This window comes from Embiotoca jacksoni, unplaced genomic scaffold, assembly GCF_022577435.1.
Source record: "Embiotoca jacksoni isolate LCO1_2020_lvr unplaced genomic scaffold, fEmbJac1.0.p SCAF_11, whole genome shotgun sequence".
Taxonomy (NCBI): Eukaryota; Metazoa; Chordata; class Actinopteri; family Embiotocidae; genus Embiotoca; species Embiotoca jacksoni.
In genome coordinates this window covers 4,104,708-4,125,417 of record NW_027185241.1, presented here as the reverse complement: position 1 = coordinate 4,125,417, position 20,710 = coordinate 4,104,708, and the positions used below count along the sequence as shown (strand labels likewise).

The following is a 20,710-nucleotide window of genomic DNA, read 5'->3' as shown; positions in this document are numbered from 1 at the left end:
ATCTGCAGGGAAAAACTTCAGGAAGCCTTCTACTCTTTAAATTATTCATGGTAATACTATACCCAGACCACAATATCCAAGAGTATGAACAATATCTTCAATCTAGGTACCTGTTACAGACAGTTGATGCACCACCAATGATTCTCTCTCCGTTACACTATTCCTTGCTTTACAGGTGTAGTTGCCGCTGTCAGAAAGTTCCGCCTCGTCTTTAAAGAACTCAGCTGAATTGTTGTTTATCACGGTCCCATTCAACATCCAGGTGTAAGTGGCAGACGGCACGGACTCAGAGGAGCACATCATTTTGATGTTGTCTTTCACATATATCTCACTTTCACCTCTGATTTGAACATTTTCTGGTCCATCTGAAAAAAGGAGAAATATTTTTTACAGCACACAAATAATGTTTTTTATCCCAGTCCACTGCCTGAACGAAACAACAAAATGTTTCAGTAATCTGTTGTCATTTCTGGCTCAATATTTTGTCAAACTATGAGAGAACAGGAAATGTAAACTCAAGATCATTTTACTTACATTTAACAACCAGTCGGTAGCTAGGTTCATCGCTGCTGACTGGGTTGCTGATTTTACAGAAATATTCTCCGCTTTCTGTTTTATGCAGAGTGAGTAAAGACAACACTGTGTTGTTGTCGTAAAGCATAAAGTTGTCATCCCGGATCCCGTCAGATTCATGCTTCACTCTCCACTCTCTGGTAAAGATAGAGCCGGCAGCATCACAGGTTAAGTTGACAGAAGTCCCCTCAACTGTCAGGTTTGTTGATGGTGTGACTGAAGCTCCTGATATTCTCTCTGTTGGTAAAAGATAAAGGGTGTTGCAATGAAAAAAAATCCAGAACAGAAACTAAACACTGATACATAACCCTTGTTTAAGTTAGCAAACAGTGTCCTATTTAGGCTACACATCCGGTACGTACCGTTCTGAGACACATTTACAACATTCACTCTCCTTTCAGCTGTTCTAGTCTCTACAAAACAGTGTCCATGTGCAATAGCTAAATTGGTCCACAGCACCAAACCTGTTAGTTTCACAATAACAGTTTAAATTCTTGGAGATTCCTACTTTTGAGACTAGGTTTTTGAAGAAGAAAGTCGTGACGGAGTAGAAAGTCTGCAAGTAGGTCGAAGGTTGTTAGAAGAATCAAACACAAACTTTCACCCAGAAGACTGGTGTTATGAGTCCAAGAGAAAGCAAAAATCATGAGTAAACTTATGTGACATATTCAACTTGCATAAAATATGTAAATCAACTATGTAATGTTCTGTATTCAAGTACCATACCTATTTTAACCGAAACAGAGATTTATTTCTTCAACCTAACTGAAGCACCTTGTGATAATGTGGATCTGACTTGATCTGATTGGAGACCCGGTGATACTACTTCCTGCCCACTGATAGCTGTAACCTGACTGCACCACAGGCCTGTCAATCAAACAGACACACCCCCAAAAACACAACTTTTTGAGGCTTATTCTCTAATTAACAACAGGATTATTTTCAGATAGATGGCCAGAAAACTAATAAGAAGGAGCAACTTTAGCTAGAAACACCAAAATTACTTCTGGAAAAAATGTATTGACTTCAAATTTGATGAGACAAGCTGAATGGGAGTCTATGGAGCCAGAGACTTACTGGAGCCAACGTCTAGCGGCAATCGGTCGTATTGCAGTTTAAGGCACTTCTGGATCGGCCTGATTTCTGTTTTTACCCGGAAGCTTTGTCCACTTTTATATGCGGATTATGTCCATCAGCGAACCAAGATTGGAACTGAAAATTCAAGTAATCTAATGTTAAATTCAAAGCTGTTTGATGTTTTGAATTTGGTTATTTTACCACAGTTCCAATTTAATGGTAACTGCCACTAATTTGAGATAATTATTCTGTGCACATAAACACTTCAATGACAGCCCTTTGACACACATCAATGCTACATCCTCAAAATCTCTTAATTTTAACTTACTCAGCACAGAGAAAGCTGAAGGTTCAGATGTCTGATATCTCAGAGTTTTGTTATTAAAGGCCTGACAGCTGTAGTTTCCACTTTGACTCATCTGAATGTTCATGAGTCTGAGCTCTGGTCCAATATCAGACAGCAGGACTCCGTTCAGAAACCAATAAAACAGAGCAGGGGGTCTAGAGACAGCTGAGCAGATTAGGTTGATGTTGGATCCTTCTTCAAAGTGTGCTTCTGATAGAGATGCCATCAAATTGATATTTTCTGGTCCAACTGAGTTTAGAGTAAACAACACAAAAATAAGATGTGGCTCTCTGTGATGTTTGCATGCAGATGTTGTCAGATAAATCACTGAGCATGTAGCTGAGTAACTCACAGCTGATGGAGAGGTTTACTGGTTCACTGGTGCCATTACTGAAAGGATTAAACACATGACACTCCAATGGTCCCTGGTCATAGCGGGTCACATTGACTATAGTGAGAGTGGAGCCTCCATCAGTGAGCTGAACTCTGTCACTTTCTGTAACCTCAGAGCTGCTGTTCAGCCAGAGGAAAGAGAGGGAGGATCCAGAGGAGGAGCAGGACAGACTGACAGAACCGTTGAACTCAACCAGGTCTGCACTTTTAGGAGTTACTGTTACATTGGAGACCGGCACTGTGGGTGATAAACACACGATAAGAAACAATACAATGATTAGAATAAATTGTATCTAAGCAGTCTTGGCTGATGTTCTGATGCCTCTACGAGGGTGGACCGCAAATGATGCGCAGAACCGTGATGTTCATCATCATCAGTTCTTGAGAGACATATTGGTGAGCTCTGGACAGTGTGCATGGCAATTTCTCTGTAGACACAACAAGACGGAGCACAAACATTGAAATCTGCAATGGAGACCCTTATAATGCTTCAGGAAGACTACAGCAATGAAGCAATGAGCCTGAAGAGGTGTATTACATGACAATCGTGTTTCTGAGGGGAGGATCGTCATTGTCCAAAACTGAAAAAGGTGCATCAGGTCAGACTCAACCTGGTGGGTTTTCTTTGACATTCATGGGGCTTTACGCCGAGAATTTGTCCTCCAGGCTGAATGTGACGTTCTGAGCCATCTGAAGAAAAACATTCAGTAAAAATGACCTGAACTGGAGCACAATGGTATTTCAGGAGCCCAACATGACTGCGCCTGCTCACGGGGCGTACAAGTTTCTGACCCGCAACAACACAATAGTCGCTCTCCACCACTCTGACTCGCTGGATTTGGTTAATAATTTGTCACAAACTTTGATGTGTGCTCTCTGCTCAAGTTTCAGGTGTGTAAAACATTGCCAAAGCATGTAGATCACTGCTCACAAAAACGTGTTTAACTCGGGTTTCTGATCAAGCAACTAAATGTGTAACACTTCATCATGAGGATTATACCTTCCTCCTGCTCCGTGAACGTCACGATACTGTGCATGATCCACCCTTGTATTAGCTCCTGCTGAGTCTTAAAAGGCAGAGCAGTATTATCCTGTATTTATTTGATGGCAGTGATGCACAGACTGAATAAAATTACACTACTTAAAACAGTTGCTGGACACTGGTCAGAAAACATTAACTTTAAATTGTGTCTCGTCTGTTAAAGTGTTTTTGTTTTTTGTTTTTTTAAAGCCAGCTATATGGGAAGCTAATAAATAGTGTAGCTAATAAAATATATTACAGGTATTCTTACACTTAGTTGATAGTACGGAAGCTATTACAGCAGTCATATAACGAAAAATAAGGAGCACACGAGACCTGTACAAAGTGAAATATTTTATATTTCAGACTTTACAGAATTTGTCAGATACTCAATTTCACTAAGGTTGGAAAACTCCTCCTTTAATTTACACTGTAAAATGTTGGAGGTCAATAGATAAAGTAGCTTTCAGTGAAATAGCACTACGTATTATCTACCAAACTTTGTATTTTTCAAAAATTCACATTTCAAAACTTTGAAGACATAAACACCATTAATTACATTTGATTTGATCACTGCTCACCATATATCTTGAGAGTGGTGCGTCCTGACTGAACTTCTTCACCAGTTGGTAAAATGTTAACTGAGTAGTCTCCACTGTCTGTAAGATTCAGACTCCTGAGCTCCAGAGATCCAGTAGATGTGAAGAAGGTGATCCTGCCTTCATACTCAGGGTCAGTTCTGTTGACAGGACCTAAGGTTATGATACTCTCTTCCCCAAAAAACCAGGTCACTGACCAAAATGGTGTTTCTGTTGGAGTCAGTGTAATATTGAACATCACACTCCCTCCTACAGCTGCATTCAGAGGACCATCTGGCAACACACCAGATCCTTCAGTTAAACCTGAAAGAGACAGTTTGATTTGAGATGGAATCTAATGAGTAATTTGGTATATAGGCTACTTGCATCATTTTTTTTAAGACAACAATGAATGCCCATACATTTTTCATAATTAGTTGTGTATGACACATTTTCTATAATTGATTAGTGTGACTACCAATTGTTTTCAATAAGAACAAATAACTAAATAAGGCTGAGTTGGTTGTTAGAATTACTTGGTCAGGTTGTCAGTGGGTCACATAAATGTACACTGCACTTCTAATTTTCACAAGAGGACAGTTCCATAAGGAGAAATTTAATTGCCTACTAAAACAGGAATTGAACTCTTGTGAATGCATTCATTTTTAAAATTTAAAAGTCAATTCTTAGTCCTGTTTAAATTCATTTTTGGTGTCTTTGCTGTGATGCATGTACCCTACTGTATGTTGTACTTATTTGTTGTCTGTTCTGTTTGTATAATCCTTCTTATTATACTGCAGCCAATAACACAATACCAGGAAACTACGAGTTAGGAAAAGACATTATACATTATTTTTCACCCATAAATGTTTCTGCTTCTCTGGAATTTTCACATAATGTGTGATGAAATGTTTGCCAAAAATGATCTGGCGAGGTAATTTTCAAAACCAAATTAATAAGTACTTGCACTCGCAGCAGAATTGTTCATCAAGCAAAATTGTTCCAGGACATAGATCAGAGAATGAAGAAGAGAATCTTCAACTTTGTGAGTTTTACGTTGTGCTTGAATTTGTTTAGGTCAACTGACCACGTTTGCTTAAACATTTTAAAATCATTAACATACAAATGTTTCATCATACAAACTATACTAAACATTTAACCCAATAAGTTTTTATTTTAGAAACAAGTAGTATATTTTTTTGGGCTGCTTTATCAAGTACAAGAACTCACCAGAGATGGCTCCGAGGATAATTAAGTAAATCATCGCTGTTTCCATTTAATCAGTATGATCAAGTCAAATACAAAATAAAGTGGCGTTTCACTTCTTGTCTTTCCCTTTTGCTGGGAATGATGGTTTGGTTTCAGAGTATGAAAGCAATATGAGGAAGTAACCTTGTATTTTATCAGGTTCATCAACAAGCACTGGTTGATAATTAACCATGTTTATTTCCTTATGTCCTTTTAATCAAAACCATTTCCTTATTAACACATCAACATTAAAAATAAACTCGAGATGCAGGTTCTATTTTTTCAAGACAGAGCTGTTCTTCTATTTTGGTATTTTTCTAATTGCCCAAATTTTGACGAAATGTTACTGTAACTTAACTGTTGTGCAGCTTTAATGAGGAAAATTAGTAAAAAAAAAGAAAAGATATAGAGCTGGATTTGTTTTGCAGATAGTCTGATCAAGATCAGCAAAAAGCATGATACAACATTCATGCTCTGACATGACATGCTGTGGATCTAAACCATGAGAGAAATATAACCTATGTATAGCCAAAATGGGTTTGATTGTATCAACTATATTTGCAGAATATATTAGTTCCTCTTGCACCTTCTAATACTTAGAAACTTCACAGACTCAGTCCTCTCCAGTTCAAATCAAATCTGGTCATAAACATTTGGTCAATAAAGTTATAAAAGCTGAAGAAATGTAGCACAAGGTTTAAAGAGCACTAATGTGGAAATAAGGATGTTCTCCACGAATAGTAACGGGACGGAAAACACACGACAAATAAATAAATATAATTAGCAACGGTTTTACGTACCGATTGTGAAGTCAACCCAGCAGCCATTAATAACTTTTCCATTTTGATGTTGGGCATTAGTTAAATAAATGAATTATTGCTAAGGTTTATTTTCTACTGTCTTGCATGATTGGTAAGTCAGTAATAAAAAAAAAACATTCTCCCTATCTTTCGTCCAGGTTATTTGTAATTTTAAAAATAAAATGTTTTCTTCTAAATTACTTGCACAAGCACATTTTCACCACAGTGGGGAGTCGTCTCACAGCTTTTGTAGACTGTTAGGTGAGCTGCAAATTCAGTGGGCTGTTCTAATAACGTGGACAAGACATAGGTTTCATTCAAGGTTTATGTCAATGGCTATGTTACTGTTACTTCTGGTCATCTCTGTCACATTTACAGGTAAGAGTCTCAAATTTAAAGTGTAGAACTTCTTCTGTTCATAGGTTCCTTCAGTAGATAACCAAGGAGCTTAGGTATTAACAGCAGCTAGACTGAAAAGTCGGAGAGCGTGAATACTGCAACTATGTTCTACGTGCTACAAATACAAAGTTTGGAGCTAAAATATGCAGCATGCCAGCTGTTTAACGATTACATTGACAACCTCACCTTTGTAGGTGGTTTGTTGCCATTTGCAGAAAACAGGCATTCATACGAGTTCAATGAAATCGCTTAAAGACCTATTCTGACCTATGAAACTATAGGCCTACTGTATGAGCTTGCTGTTTTGTGCCAATCTCTGTAAAGTCCACTGTTGTTTTTTATGTTTTAATAGCCAAATTCTGTGATTGTCTCCTTCAGATTTAACTGAAGGATCTGGTGTGTTGCCAGATGGTCCTCTGAATGCAGCTGTAGGAGGGAGTGTGATGTTCAATAATACACTGACTCCAACAGAAATACCATTTTTGTCAGTGAGCTGGAATTTTGGTGATAAGAATATAATAACCTCAACTACTGTCAACCTAACTGACCCTGAGTATGAAGGCAGGATCACTCTCCACATTTACTGGATCTATGGAGCTCAGGAGTCTGATTCTTACAGACAGTGGAGACTACACCAGCTGGTGGAGGAGTTCAGTCAAGACGCACCACTCTCAAGATATATGGTGAGCAGTGATCAAATCAAATGGAATTAATGGTGTTTGTGTCTTCAAAGTTTTGAAATGTGAATTTTTGAAAAATACAAAGTTTGGTACATAATACGTAGTCCGATTTCACTGAAGGCTACTTTATCTATTGACTTCCAACATTTTACAGTGTAAATTAAAGGAGGAGTTTCAAATTTCAAATAACAGCTTCCAAACTGAAAAACAACAACAGTCTTATATACGACATGTTTACCTGCCAGAAATAAAGAAATATACATAAATCCAAGTATTCCTTATGATTGATGATATTAATGATGGTAATCAACTTCTTCCAAAATAATCTCAGACCTGGAATGAAACAAGAAGTTCACTTTATCGAAGAACCACCATGACCTTTATTTGATCACAGAGGATTATTAGTGCTGTTTTAGCTGCTATCAAAAAGGTATTTATGGCATTATAATTTGTAAAACTAGTCACAGACATATCCAAAATATGGAACGTAATATATAACAAATTTGAGTAAGAAATCAACAATAAAGCAATAAACTGACTGATGTGACAATGGCAGTATGTTCATTCCCTTATATTATCTTATTGAACAGATTTTTTTTTTTCATTAAATCTTTTCAATTACCAAGTTAGATAAATGGTTTTTTTTTCAATGTGAGTCTCCACAGGGGATAATGAGCTTCAGCATCAAAGTCTGTTAGGTGAAACTAACATTTCATGAAAAACACATTCTGGTTGATTTTTAATTAGAAGCTTCGGTCAAAAGTTAAACTCATCCAAGTAGCAAATCAGCCTCCTTCAGACTTCATAAACAGATGGTTGGCTTCAGTATCGGCAGATAGACTCAATTATAATTTGAAAAAAAAAAAAAGGAAAGCTGTCCTAGTGTATAAATATGTTTTATTATTGCTATTGTTTATAGTTTTCTTTTCAGAATGAAATACAGTCTGATAAGTTAGTGTCCAAATACTGTGGCGCAAACATCAAACCAACTGAAACAAGGAGGTATTGACCATGTGTCACGTGTCTATAATTCCTGATGTGAATGTACAGAATGGGAGGGCAAACATGTCACCATATGATGTGCTTCTTAACCTGCTGCCCCTCAGTAACAATGTGCTTTTGTAAGTGGCACACAGTGTAAATACGATGCGAGTCAACCTCTGATGTCATACTGTATACTGGGAGTGATGGCTGACTCATTGGGTGCTGTGTGATTAATAAGTGAGTGTGTCCTTCGATTGATTGACAGCAGTCAGTCTCAATGGTTTTGACCGGTTTGCCCATAAAATGAAGTCGTCTTTTTATTTGTTACCCCAAATCGTAAACAGTTCAACCAAAATCCTGAAGTTGATGGGTTTTTTTTTAGTTTTAATGATAAAAGAACAATGATGACGGAGTGTTTCTGACGCTATTCAACCATCCAACATGCAGCTCAGGGAAGTGAAGAAGTTTCTTGAATATCGGTCGAAACAACAGCAAACTTCAACGGAGACGGACAACCCTGCTCGGACAACATCGGGGAGCAGAGCAGCTGAAAGGGACGACGAGCATGTCTGCCGTAATGACTACTTGGAAGATTGAGACGATGAAGGCCAGTCGGCAGCGCCGTGTGAGCCGCAGCAGGAGGACCAGCTGGCTTCGACCGCTGGCTGCAGTGGAACCAGTGCTGCCCTACTTCACAGAGGACCTTCAAAAATACCTGACTAGGACGTAAATAAACGGTTAGCACGTACCTGTGGCAGGTTTAGCACCTGGGGCAAAGCAATGCAATCTGTTCCTACGCATGATGCGAGTGCTGCATATAAATACGCCATGGACATATGGTCTTCATTCAAGTTAAGGAGAAAGAGTGAGCAGGACATCCAAGAGGCTTTTCTCATGAACCAGAAAAACGTCTTGCTTTGACAGAAGTGACTTCCAGAGGTGAATATTCCTTCTTCTCTTCACTAATGTGTGTGGAAAATTAAATGCCTCATTATATCGGGTTGAAAAGTCAACAATCGCCACTGTGTATGTGCAAGCTTAGACTATAGCAACGATCTGTTGTGTTAACTATTAATATACTTTATGTACAAGCTACATTTGCTTAGCCCATTGATATTGTTGTTTGTTTATTTATTTTGAAAATGATCAACGCCTGCTATTGCAGGCAAAACGGAAAAATAATAATGAGGCATTGTTAAAATATGGCCACAGCCTGATTTGACATTTAAGTCATCCCCTTATTTGAAGCAGTATACGTGACATGTGATGGTTTTTGAGTGTCAGAAAGGTGTTTTTCCAGGTGAGGTGTTTTTATTTATTATATGAATATTGAATGCAATAGCTTATGTTAGTTGATATTGCTGTATTATCAATGACTTCTTGAGTGTGTGACATTTTAATGACGATATATCTTCTTGTGCATGTAACCCAGGTAATGTTCAGTAGCCCAATTTACAGACGTTCCCTAAACGTCTCACCAAACGTCCTGGCGGTTGCACGGAGCAGAGCCCTTAGCCATCCCTCCCACTCTCTGAACCACGCACTCACCTCATGCAGACCCCGCAGCTAAGACGGGTTAAAGGAGGCAGACAAGATTTGGAGCAAAGTACGACGTTTTGAGATTCCCGAGAGACATCGAGCGAATTTAGCAGGATTGCAAGTGAGTTACATGCTGAGCCGCAGCGGAGCTGTCGAGGGAGAAGTTCTCACCGGGACGAACTCCGTCGGGCGTTTCTTCCCAATTAAGTGGATTGTCCAGGTGAGTTACTACCTGAGGTTAGGTTGTTAACTAAGTTGTGTCAGAGAATTGGGAGTAATTTACTTTGAGGAACATGGCTAAGAAAAACCAGTCAGGATAACAACATTTTGTATGATGTGAATTAATTATGTGTGTGTTGCATTTTTGTTAAAGTTACTGTATATGTTGAAAAAGTATGTAAAAGTGTATTGTTTGAAATTGAGGCAAAATAAGATAATTTAGTCACAAGTTTTTAAAGTTGTGAACGTTTTGTATAAATCTAATGTGATGGAAGGGAACAAGAGGAAACTCAGACTATATCATGATGTTCTGCACTCTTGTGTGCAGGCTGTTTTTTTTTTTGTTTTTTTTTGAGGGATTCATCAAGTGAGGAGGAGCTCCTCCGTCTGGTATCCCGTCCGGATCTTCACCGCTGCTCGGGGATGCTGGACCGTGTGAAGAGGCGGTAGAAACAAAATCAGAGGAACTTAAAGGATCCAATTTTATTTGCACTTTGTTTCTGAGATCTCAGAGTTTTTTGGGGGATTCGAACAAACAAATGAAAATCCATTGGAAGAGACTAATGGTGAACTGTTTGAACGTTGGGGAACTTCCAAAGATATAAATAGGAGACCTACTTTGACTGTAAAGGACTAAAACAGACTATTAAGGTAGGTAGGGGAAAAAAAAAAAAAAAAAAATTCCCCTCGGGGATTAATAAAGTAACTACCTAACCTAATCCAGGTAGGTAGTTACTTTATTAATTCCCAAGGGGAAATTCTTTCGCTACAGCAGCATTTATAGATACAGGAAAGCAGTAAAATAACAGTAAAAAATATTAAATATAAAAATGCACAGTATATACAATAAAATAGAATAAAATAAGATAGAATAAATAAATTAAAACTAACTAAACAATAGTGCAGTTTTTATATATATATATATACATATATATATTTAAACAAACAAGAAAAACGGACAACGGTGTTGTTGTTGTGTGATGGCTTTTAAAGATCTAACAACTGAATTATTTTGGGTTTAACAGAGTTCAGAGGTTTATACCTGATTTGAGAGTGATATTATTTGTCATAATATGCAATTCTATGGTTGTACATCCAATTTTGTTACTTGGTAATTTGAGTTAAGTGGAATTAATATGTTTTTGGTTCAGAGCTGAAGTTAAGTTAATGTGAGATTTCAAGGTATTGTTCAAGTTAGATGGTTTATATAATTCTGGAAATATTACATAGATACTAGGGGCAGGGTTAGCATCATAGATTACCCTTTAGTAAAAGATTACGTGCTACAACAGCAAGGGTTACATGCACATTTACAATTTAAGATAACATAACTATACCACCATGTATCTCAACAGCAACCATAGCCAGTGCTGTTTCCTAATGCAGCAGTCGGATCCCTTGCACCCTGCACATAAGCAGTGAGCATGCAAGTGACGTTGACTAAAGTCCAAGAGGTTTCAGGACTTAAGGTGTAGAATAGGATGAGATTGAACTTTTTAGAGCGATAGTTTTTTGAGTGACATTTCCACTGAAACAGGTGTTTGTATGGACCCTGATCGGTCATGTTAACTTCAGTAGGATTTGCAGCACCTTCGGCCATAAACTCACACTGGTTTAAAAGATTCACCAGTCGGCTGATGGCAAAACCTTGGAATATCCAAGCATAAACGAGTAAAATGGAAGAATTACCCAAGAATAATATACTATAAAAACAATAATAATAACAACGTATAATATGCTGTTACATTCAAAATTGAAGATTTAATTGCGTCCGCACCTGCTACTTTTTCCACAGGTCTCAGGGAGTTTTAAATATTTAGGAGCTTATTGTTCTCATTAATCACATCAATATCATTTTACCTGATGCTATTTACCCACCAGACTGCCAGCACAGCCACAGCCACACCACGAGAGGGCAGCATACTTCATCTTTGGACATGAAAACAGATTCATAGGATTTTATTTCATTATTCAGACTTTTTACAGCATGTTGGGAGATTTTCACCATTTTATTTGCAGAGGAGACATATAATTAAAGCTGTCACAGGACAACTTTCAAAGTTTGATAAGTTGATGTAAGCTCCAGAGGCAACTTAATTTAACCATTAACTTTTTGTTATTGTTTGTATTTATAATTTAATGCATATAAAGAAAAAGTCAAATGTATCAATTTAAGCAAACAGATCAAGGATACGTACATAAAGCTGTAGGAGCAAATTCAAAACGCCAAACTTGCTGAACCACACGTCAGTAGAAACATTGATATTTGTTTTTGTCAGCTAATAATTTGTACAGATCCCATCTGTCCTTTCCTCTTGTGAATGTGAAATCTCAGGCAGGCTTTGCTTGGCACAAACATTCGCTTTGACTCAAACATGAACTGATCAGTCATTAGAGGTCAAAGGTCACTGACCTAACAAAACATGTTTGTGGCCATAGCTCAAGAATTCATGCACTGATTATGAAAGACATTCACGCAAATATTTAATTGGATCAGAGTTCAACTTCACTGTAAAATTATAGTGTTCTGCAAAAACATTTTCCTGGCCATTATTCAACATAACTCAGGAACAGAAGGGCAGATTGTGACCCGGGTGTCCATATTGAAAACTTGCAAATTTCATATGAACCATTTATAAATGGTAGACATATAATATTAAGTAAGCATGAACTCCAAAACGCACATAAAATCATTTAAAGCTCATCCTTAAGTTGATCGAAAATAAGTTGACTTTTGTTGCAAGAAAAATGAGTAAAAGTGAAATCTATCAGTTCACATAAACAATTAGCGGATATAATGACAGCTGCATCGATTGAAGTTGATTGCAGCAGCAAAACTGGTCTTTTTTTCTTCCGACTGGTTTTGAAGTTTTGAAGTTTCTCATTTTCAGATCTGCACGCTAAGTAGGAAATGAAACACTTATTAACGTCACTCTTTTGAACACCTGTTTGCTATAATTTTTGGTAACTAAATATTTGCCGATAGCAGTCTGTTCAATTCCAAACCAGGTTTAATATTGTCCACAAAAAAAGGAAAAAAAAACCAAAACAATTGTGGGGCTCTTGCTTCAAATTGCATTTATCCCTTTTTACTCAACCAAAATAAAGAGTTCAAAACTCACCGTAAAGGAAGAGATTGTTGAGTTTATATTCTCCTATCATATATCTCTGACATGTTCTCATAAATATGTTCGGCTTGTTCTAGGAAAAAAAATAACATCTTCATCAATGTTCAAATATTTATCGTAAAATTATTTTTTCTTCATTTCCTCTTTGTTGAATGTGTAGGATGAAGTAATATCAGACACATACTCACCAGTCTTACCTGAATCTTGTTTATTTTTTATGTTGATTCTACATATTAGAAATACAGCATTGTTTAAAGGTGGCCATGCAACAAGATGCTACTCAAAACTTAAACATTAATCTTTTACACTTGGTTTTAACTTTTTAAAACTCAAATTATAAGATTTGATTCAAGTTATAGTGTTAATAATACATTAATGAAAGTTCTTGTGATGAATCTTTGAAATGTTATCTATATAATAAATAATTATTGTTTGGAATGTAGTCTAAAATCAGTGACCCATCAATATATAAAAAAATATAAATGTCTGTCTGTCGATATTATAGGAGCAGTTTTTTCACTTACTTTTTTTTGAAGATATAGTAGCCTCCAGCTGCTCCTGCAAAAGCAACTATCAAACATGTGATTACTATTCCAGCGATGGCTCCACCTGAGAGACGTCCAGGCTCTTTACAGTCTGACATAAAACAGGAGACAAAAATGAACAATTAACCTTACAACAAATAGTTGTTGTATGAACTCAAAAACCATGAATAATAAGTTTAGTTTATATCATTGTGAATGGGAATTTACAGTGATATAATGTGAATGAAATAAACAAACAAAAAAGGGGCAACTAGGTCTAAAATCTTAATGAAAAAAGAGGTAGACTTGCTCTTGATCCACAGGTATATATGCTGTTGGAACAAGTTTAAACTGCTCACCACGTTTGAAGAATCTAAATTAAAATGAACTCCTTAATCTGTTTACAAATGCTCGAACTAGTTAAATATTGATGTGAAAATGTTGGTTTTGGTCGTTGCTGTCATGACAACAATGGCAGCAAAGGGTTACTTCACAAAAGCTTTACAGCAGACTTCAAAATAAATGTTTTCCTCAACTTTTTCTTTACATGCAGACTTCTGAGGCCCACTCAAAATGCCCTTCTGACCCACTTTTGGGTCGCGATTCCCCAGTTGGGAACCACTGGTTTAGCACGTTTCTTATACAAAGGGCCTGATTTACTAAGATCTCTATTAAAGGTTACTAAATTGTGTGTTCCTTCCAAAAGTTTGCACCCGTTTTGCGGGTGATTTACTAAAAGTAATTGCGTCTCATGAGCTTAAACTCCATCTTCTGTGTTTAGTTGGTAGGAAAGATCTGTAGGGAAAAACTTCAGGAAGCCTTCTACTCTTTAAATTATTCATGGTAATACCATACCCAGACCACAATATCCAAGAGTATGAACAATATCTTCAATCTAGGTACCTGTTACAGACAGTTGATGCACCACCAATGATTCTCTCTCCGTTACACTATTCCGTGCTTTACAGATGTAGTAGCCGCTGTCAGAAAGTTCTGCCTCGTCTTTAAAGAACTCAGCTGAATTGTTTCTTATCACGGTCCCATTCAACATCCAGGTGTAAGTGGAAGACGGCACGGACTCAGAGGAGCAAATCATTTTGATGTTGTCTTTCACGTGTATCTCACTTTGACCTGTGATTTGAACATTTTCTGGTCCATCTGAAAAAAGGAGAAATATTTTTTACAGCACACAAATAATGTTTTTTTTATCCCAGTCCACTGCCTGAACAAAACAACAAAATGTTTCAGTGATCTATTGTCATTTATGGCTCAATATTTTGTCAAACTATGAGAGAACAGGAAATGTAAACTCAAGATCATGTTACTTACATTTAACAACCAGTCGGTAGCTAGCTTCATCGCTGCTGACTGGGTTGCTGATTTTACAGAAATATTCTCCGCTGTCTGTTTTATTCAGAGTGTGAAAAGACAACACTGTGTTGTTGTCGTAAAGCAAAAAGTTGTCATCCCGGATCCCGTCAGATTCATGCTTCACTCTCCACTCTCTGGTAAAGATAGAGCCGGCAGCATCACAGGTTAAGTTGACTGAAGTCCCCTCAACTGTCAGGTTTGTTGATGGTGTGACTGAAGCTCCTGATATTCTCTCTGTTGGTAAAAGGTAAAGGGTGTTGCAATGAAAAAATTCCATAACAGAAACTAAACACTGATACATAACCGTTGTTTAAGTTAGCAAACAGTGTCCTATTTAGGCTCCACATCCGGTACGTACCGTTCTGAGACACATTTACAACGTTCACTCTCCTTTCAGCTGTTCTAGTCTCTACAAACCAGTGTCCATGTGCAATAGCTAAATTGGTCCATAGCACCAAACCTGTTAGTTTCACAATAACAGTTAAAATGTTTGGCGATTCCTACTTTTGAGACTAGGTTTTTGAAGAAGGAAGTCATGTGACAGAGTAGAAAGTCTGCAAATAGGTCGAAGGTGGTTGGAAGAATCAAACACAAACTTTCACCCAGAAGACTGGTGTTATGAGTCCAAGAGAAAGCAAAAATCATGAGGCAACTTAAGTTACATATTCAACTTGCATAAAATATGTAAATCAACTATGTAATGTTGCGTATTCAAGTACCATACCTATTTTAACCTTAACAGATTTTTTTCTTAAACCTAACTGAAGCACCTTGTGGTATTGTTGATCTGATTGGAGACCTGGCGATACTACTTCCTGCCCACTGATAGCTGTAACCTGACTGCACCACAGGCCTGTCAATCAAACAGACACACCCCCCAAAACACAACTTTTTGAGGCTTATTCTCTAATTAACAACAGGATTATTTTCAGATAGATGGCCAGAAAACGAATAAAAAGGAGCAACTTTAGCTAGAAACACCAAAATTACTTCTGGAATAAATGTATTGACTTCAAATTTGATGAGACAAGCTGAATGGGAGTCCATGGAGCCAGAGACTTACTGGAGCCAACGTCTAGTGGCAATCAGTCGTATTGCAGTTTAAGGCACTTCTTGATCGGCCTGAGTTTAGTTTTTACCTGGAAGCTTTGTCCACTTTTATATGCAGTATATGTCCATTATGTCCATCAGCTAACCAAGATTTGAACTGCAAATTCAAGTAATCTAATTTAATTTCAAAGCTGTTTGATGTCTTTAATTTTGTTATTTTACCACAGTTGCAATTTAATGGGAACTGCCACTAATTTGAGATAATTATTCTGTGCACATACACTTAAATGACAGCTATTTGACACACATCAATGCTACATCCTCAAAATCTCTTAATTTTAACTTACTCAGCACAGAGAAAGCTGAAGGTTCGGATGTCTGATATCTCAGAGTTTTGTTATTAAAGGTCAGACAGCTGTAGTTTCCACTTTGACTCATCTGAATGTTCATGAGTGAGCTCTGGTCCAGTATCAGATAGCAGGACTCCATTCAGAAACCAGTAAAACAGAGCAGGGGGTCTAGAGACAGCTGAGCAGATCAGGTTGATATTGGATCCTTCTTCAAAGTGTTTTTCTGATGGCGATGCCGTCAAATTTATAATTTCTGGTCCAACTGAGTTTAGAGGAAACAACACAAAAATAAGATGCGGCTCTCTGTGATGTTTGCATGCAGATGTTGTCAGATAAATCACTGAGCATGTAGCTGAGTAACTCACAGCTGATGGAGAGGTTTACTGGTTCACTGGTGCCATTACTGAAAGGATTAAACACATGACACTCCAATGGTCCCTGGTCATAGCGGGTCACATTGACTATAGTGAGAGTGGAGCCTCCATCAGTGAGCTGAACTCTGTCACTTTCTGTAACCTCAGAGCTGCTGTTCAGCCAGAGGAAAGAGAGGGAGGATCCAGAGGAGGAGCAGGACAGACTGACAGAACTGTTGAACTCAACCACGTCTGTGGTGTTTGAAGTCAACACAACGTTGGCAACACACGCTGTGGGTAAAAAACACATTGGTTTTTACTTACCACTGCCTAAAGAAAGGGGACATTGTGTAATAGTGGGAAGTGATGAAGACACTGGGAATAAATCAGATTTTACTGATACAATAATGAGCAAAATTAGCTCAATATTCATGGTTTGAGCTCCACATACAGCATACATATATTTGCAAAATGTGGATTTGAGACTTGATTGCCCTGACAGAGTGTGTCTCCATCCATTCAATTTGAGATTAAATCCTTGCATTTTGAATAATAATGCATCAGTTGTGCCGAATTGCCAAAATGTTTCCAGCCTCTTTAGAAAGGCACTTTGTACAATACTTTTTTATTGTAAGACCCCTCAGTTTTCTCTGTGCGAAAGATGACAGAAGTATCTTGTATCTAAACATACTGTATTTGTGGTTCTTTATTAAGACAGTAAGTTCCACAGGCATGAACCTGAATCACCTTTAATCGCCACGTATTTGTATATCAACTTAAAACTTACCCAAAACAGTGATGAGGGAAGCCTGAGATGTCTGATATCTCTGAGTTTTGTTATTGAAAGCCTGACAGCTGTAGTTTCCACTCTGACTCAATTTAATGTTCCTCAGTCTGAGCTCTGGTCCAGTTTCAGGAAGACTATCCTCATTCAGAAACCACAGAAATTGGGCAGCAGGTCTAGAGACAGCTGAGCAAGACAGGCTGATGTTGGATCCTTCTTCAAAGTGTGCTTCTGATGGAGATGCCGTCAAATTTATATTTTCTGGTCCAACTGAGTTTAGAGGAAACAACACACAAATAAGATGTGGCTCTCTGTGGTGTTTGCATGCAGATGTTGTCAGATAAATCACTGATCATGTAGCTGAGTAACTCACAGCTGATGGAGAGGTTTACTGGTTCACTGGTGCCATCACTGACAGGATTAAACACATGACACTCCAATGGTCCCTGGTCATAGCGGGTCACATTGACTATAGTGAGAGTGGAGTTTCCATCAGTGAGCTGAACTCTGTCACTTTCTGTAACCTCAGAGCTGCTGTTCAGCCAGAGGAAAGAGAGGGAGGATCCAGTGGAGGAGCAGGACAGACTGACAGAACTGTTGAACTCAACCACGTCTGCACTTTTAGGAGTTACTGTTACATTGGAGACCGGCACTGTGGGTGATAAACACACGATAAGAAACAATACAATGATTAGAATTAATTGTATCTAAGCAGTCTTGGCTGATGTTCTGATGCCTCTACGAGGGTGGACCGCAAATGATGTGCAGAACCGTGATGTTCATCATCATCAGTTCTTGAGAGACACATATTGGTGAGCTCTGGACAGTGAGCATGGCAATTTCTCTGTAGACACAACAAGACAGAGCACAAACATTGAAATCTGCAATGGAGACGCTTACAATGCTTCAGGAAGACTACAGCAATGAAGCAATGAGCCTGAAGAGAAGTGTATTAAATTTCAATCGTGTTTCCGAGGGGAGGATCATCATTGTCCAAAACTGAAAAAGGTGCATCAGGTCAGACTCAACCTGGTGGGTTTTCTTTGACATTCATGTGGCTTTATGCCGAGAATTCGTCCTCCAGGCTGAACGTGACGTTCTGAGCCATCTGAAGAAAAACATTCAGCAAAAATGACCTGAACTGGAGCACAATGGCATTTCAGTAGCCCAACATGACTGCGCCTGCTCACGGGGCGTACAAGTTTCTGACCCGCAACAACACAATAGTCGCTCTCCACCACTCTGACTCGCTGGATTTGGCAAATAATTTGTCACAAACTTTGACGTGTGCTCTGTGCTCAAGTTTCAGGTGTGTAAAACATTGCCAAAGTAATGCCAACATTGCCAACTCGGGTGCTGATTTTGATCAAGCAACAAATTTGTAACACTTTGAGGGTTATACCTTCCTCCTGGTCCGTGAACGTCACGATACTGTGCATGATCCACCCTTGTATTATCTCCTGCTGAGTCTTAAAAGGCAGAGCAGTATTATCCTGCATTTATTTGATGGCAGTAATGCACAGACTGAATAAAATTACACTACTTAAAACTGATACTGGACACTGGTCAGAAAACATTAACTTTAAATTGTGTCTCCTCTGTTAAAGTGTTTTTCTTAAAAAGACGGCTATAGGGGAAGCTATGAAATAGTGTAGCTAATAAAATCTACATTATTACAGCTATTCTTACACATTGTTGATAGTATGGAAGCTATTACAGCAGTCATATACGGACAAATAAGGAGCACAACAGACCTGTACCCAAGTGAAATATTTTATATTTGAGACATTATTATAGATTTATCCAGATGCTCAATTTCACTAACATTGGAAAACTCCTCCTATAATTTACACTAAAATGTTGGCGGTCAATAGATAAAGTAGCCTTCAGTGAAATAGGACTACGTATTATGTACCAAACTTTGTATTTTTCAAAAATTCACATTTCAAAACTTTGAAGACATAAACACCATTAATTACATTTGATTTGATCACTGCTCACCATATATCTTGAGAGTGGTGCGTCCTGACTGAACTTCTTCACCAGTTGGTAAAATGTTAACTGAGTAGTCTCCACTGTCTGTAAGATTCAGACTCCTGAGTTCCAGAGATCCAGTAGATGTGAAGAAGGTGATCCTGCCTTCATACTCAGGGTCAGTTATGTTGACGGTAGTTGAGGTTATTATATTCTCAAAACCAAAAGACCAGGCCACTGTGTGAAATGGTGTTTCTGTTGGAGTCAGTGTAGTTTTGAACATCACACTCCCTCCTACAGCTGCATTCAGAGGACCATCTGGCAACACACCAGACCCTTCAGTTAAACCTGAAAGAGACAGTTTGATTTGAGATGGAATCTAATGAGTAATTTGTTAAAAGGCTACTTGCATCATTTTTTATGACAACAATGAATGCCCATACATTTTCCATAATTAGTTGTGGATTACACATTTTCTATAATTGATTAGTGTGACTACCAATTGTTTGCAATAAGAACAAATAACTAAATAAGGCTGAGTTGATTGTTAGAATTACTTGGTCAGGTTGTCAGTGGGTCACATAAATGTGCACTGCACTTCTAATTTTCACAAGAGGACAGTTCCATAAGGAGAAATTTAATTGCCTACTAAAACCACAATTTAACCCTTGTGAATGCATTTATTTGTTTTATTTAAAAGTAAAGTCTTAGTACTGTTTAAATTCATTTTTAGTGTCTTTGCTGTGATGCATGTACCCTACTGTATGTTGTGCTTATATGTTTTCTGTTCTGTTTGTATAATCCGTCTTATTATACTGCAGCCAATAACACAATACTATGAAACTACGAGTTAGGAAAAGACATTTTACATAATTTTTCACCCCTAAATTTTTCTACTTCTCTAGAATTTTCACATAATGTATGATGAAATGTTTGCCAAAAAAGATCTGGCAAGGTAATTTTCAAAATCCAATTAATAAGTCCTTGCACTAGCAGCAGAATTGTTCATCAAGCAAAATTGTTCCAGGACATAGATCAGAGAATGAAGAAGAGAATCTTCAACTTTGTGAGTTTTACGTTGTGTTTGAATTTGTTTAGGTCAACTAACCACGTTTGCTTAAACATTTTGAAATCATTAACATACAAATGTTTCATCATACAAACTGTACACTAAACATTTAACCCAATAACCTTTTATTTTAGAAACAAGGAGTATATTTTTTGGGCTGCTGTATCAAGTCCAAGAACTCACCAGAGATGGCTCCGAGGATAATTAAGTAAATCATCGCTGTTTCCATTTAATCATAAATATGATCAAG

The 20,710-nt window shown here is 37.7% G+C and overlaps 1 protein-coding gene and 1 pseudogene across 1 annotated transcript; both read right to left on the bottom strand.

Annotated features, from left to right (window-relative positions):
• Positions 1-102: 102 nt before the first annotated feature.
• On the bottom strand, positions 103-5,264 carry LOC138191537 (carcinoembryonic antigen-related cell adhesion molecule 6-like). Its single transcript, XM_069138414.1, has 6 exons — positions 5,219-5,264; positions 3,992-4,312; positions 2,349-2,627; positions 1,979-2,245; positions 535-810; positions 103-365 (listed from the first exon to the last, which is right to left on the bottom strand). The coding sequence occupies exons 1-6, from the start codon at positions 5,262-5,264 to the stop codon at positions 103-105; spliced, it is 1,452 nt and encodes a 483-aa protein (XP_068994515.1).
• Positions 5,265-11,480: 6,216 nt separating this feature from the next.
• LOC138191527 (carcinoembryonic antigen-related cell adhesion molecule 5-like) lies at positions 11,481-20,689 on the bottom strand (annotated as a pseudogene).
• Positions 20,690-20,710: the final 21 nt, after the last annotated feature.

Excerpts from the sequence above, each read along its gene's own strand:
- LOC138191537 (XM_069138414.1), bottom strand. The coding sequence starts at position 5,264 with ATGGAAACAGCGATGATTTACTTAATTATCCTCGGAGCCATCTCTG. Across the intron at positions 2,628-3,991 it reads CACCACTCTCAAGATATATG|TGCCGGTCTCCAATGTAACA; the intron begins GTGAGCAGTGAT and ends TATCACCCACAG. Across the intron at positions 811-1,978 it reads TTCAGCTTTCTCTGTGCTGA|AGAGAATATCAGGAGCTTCA; the intron begins GTAAGTTAAAAT and ends TTTTACCAACAG.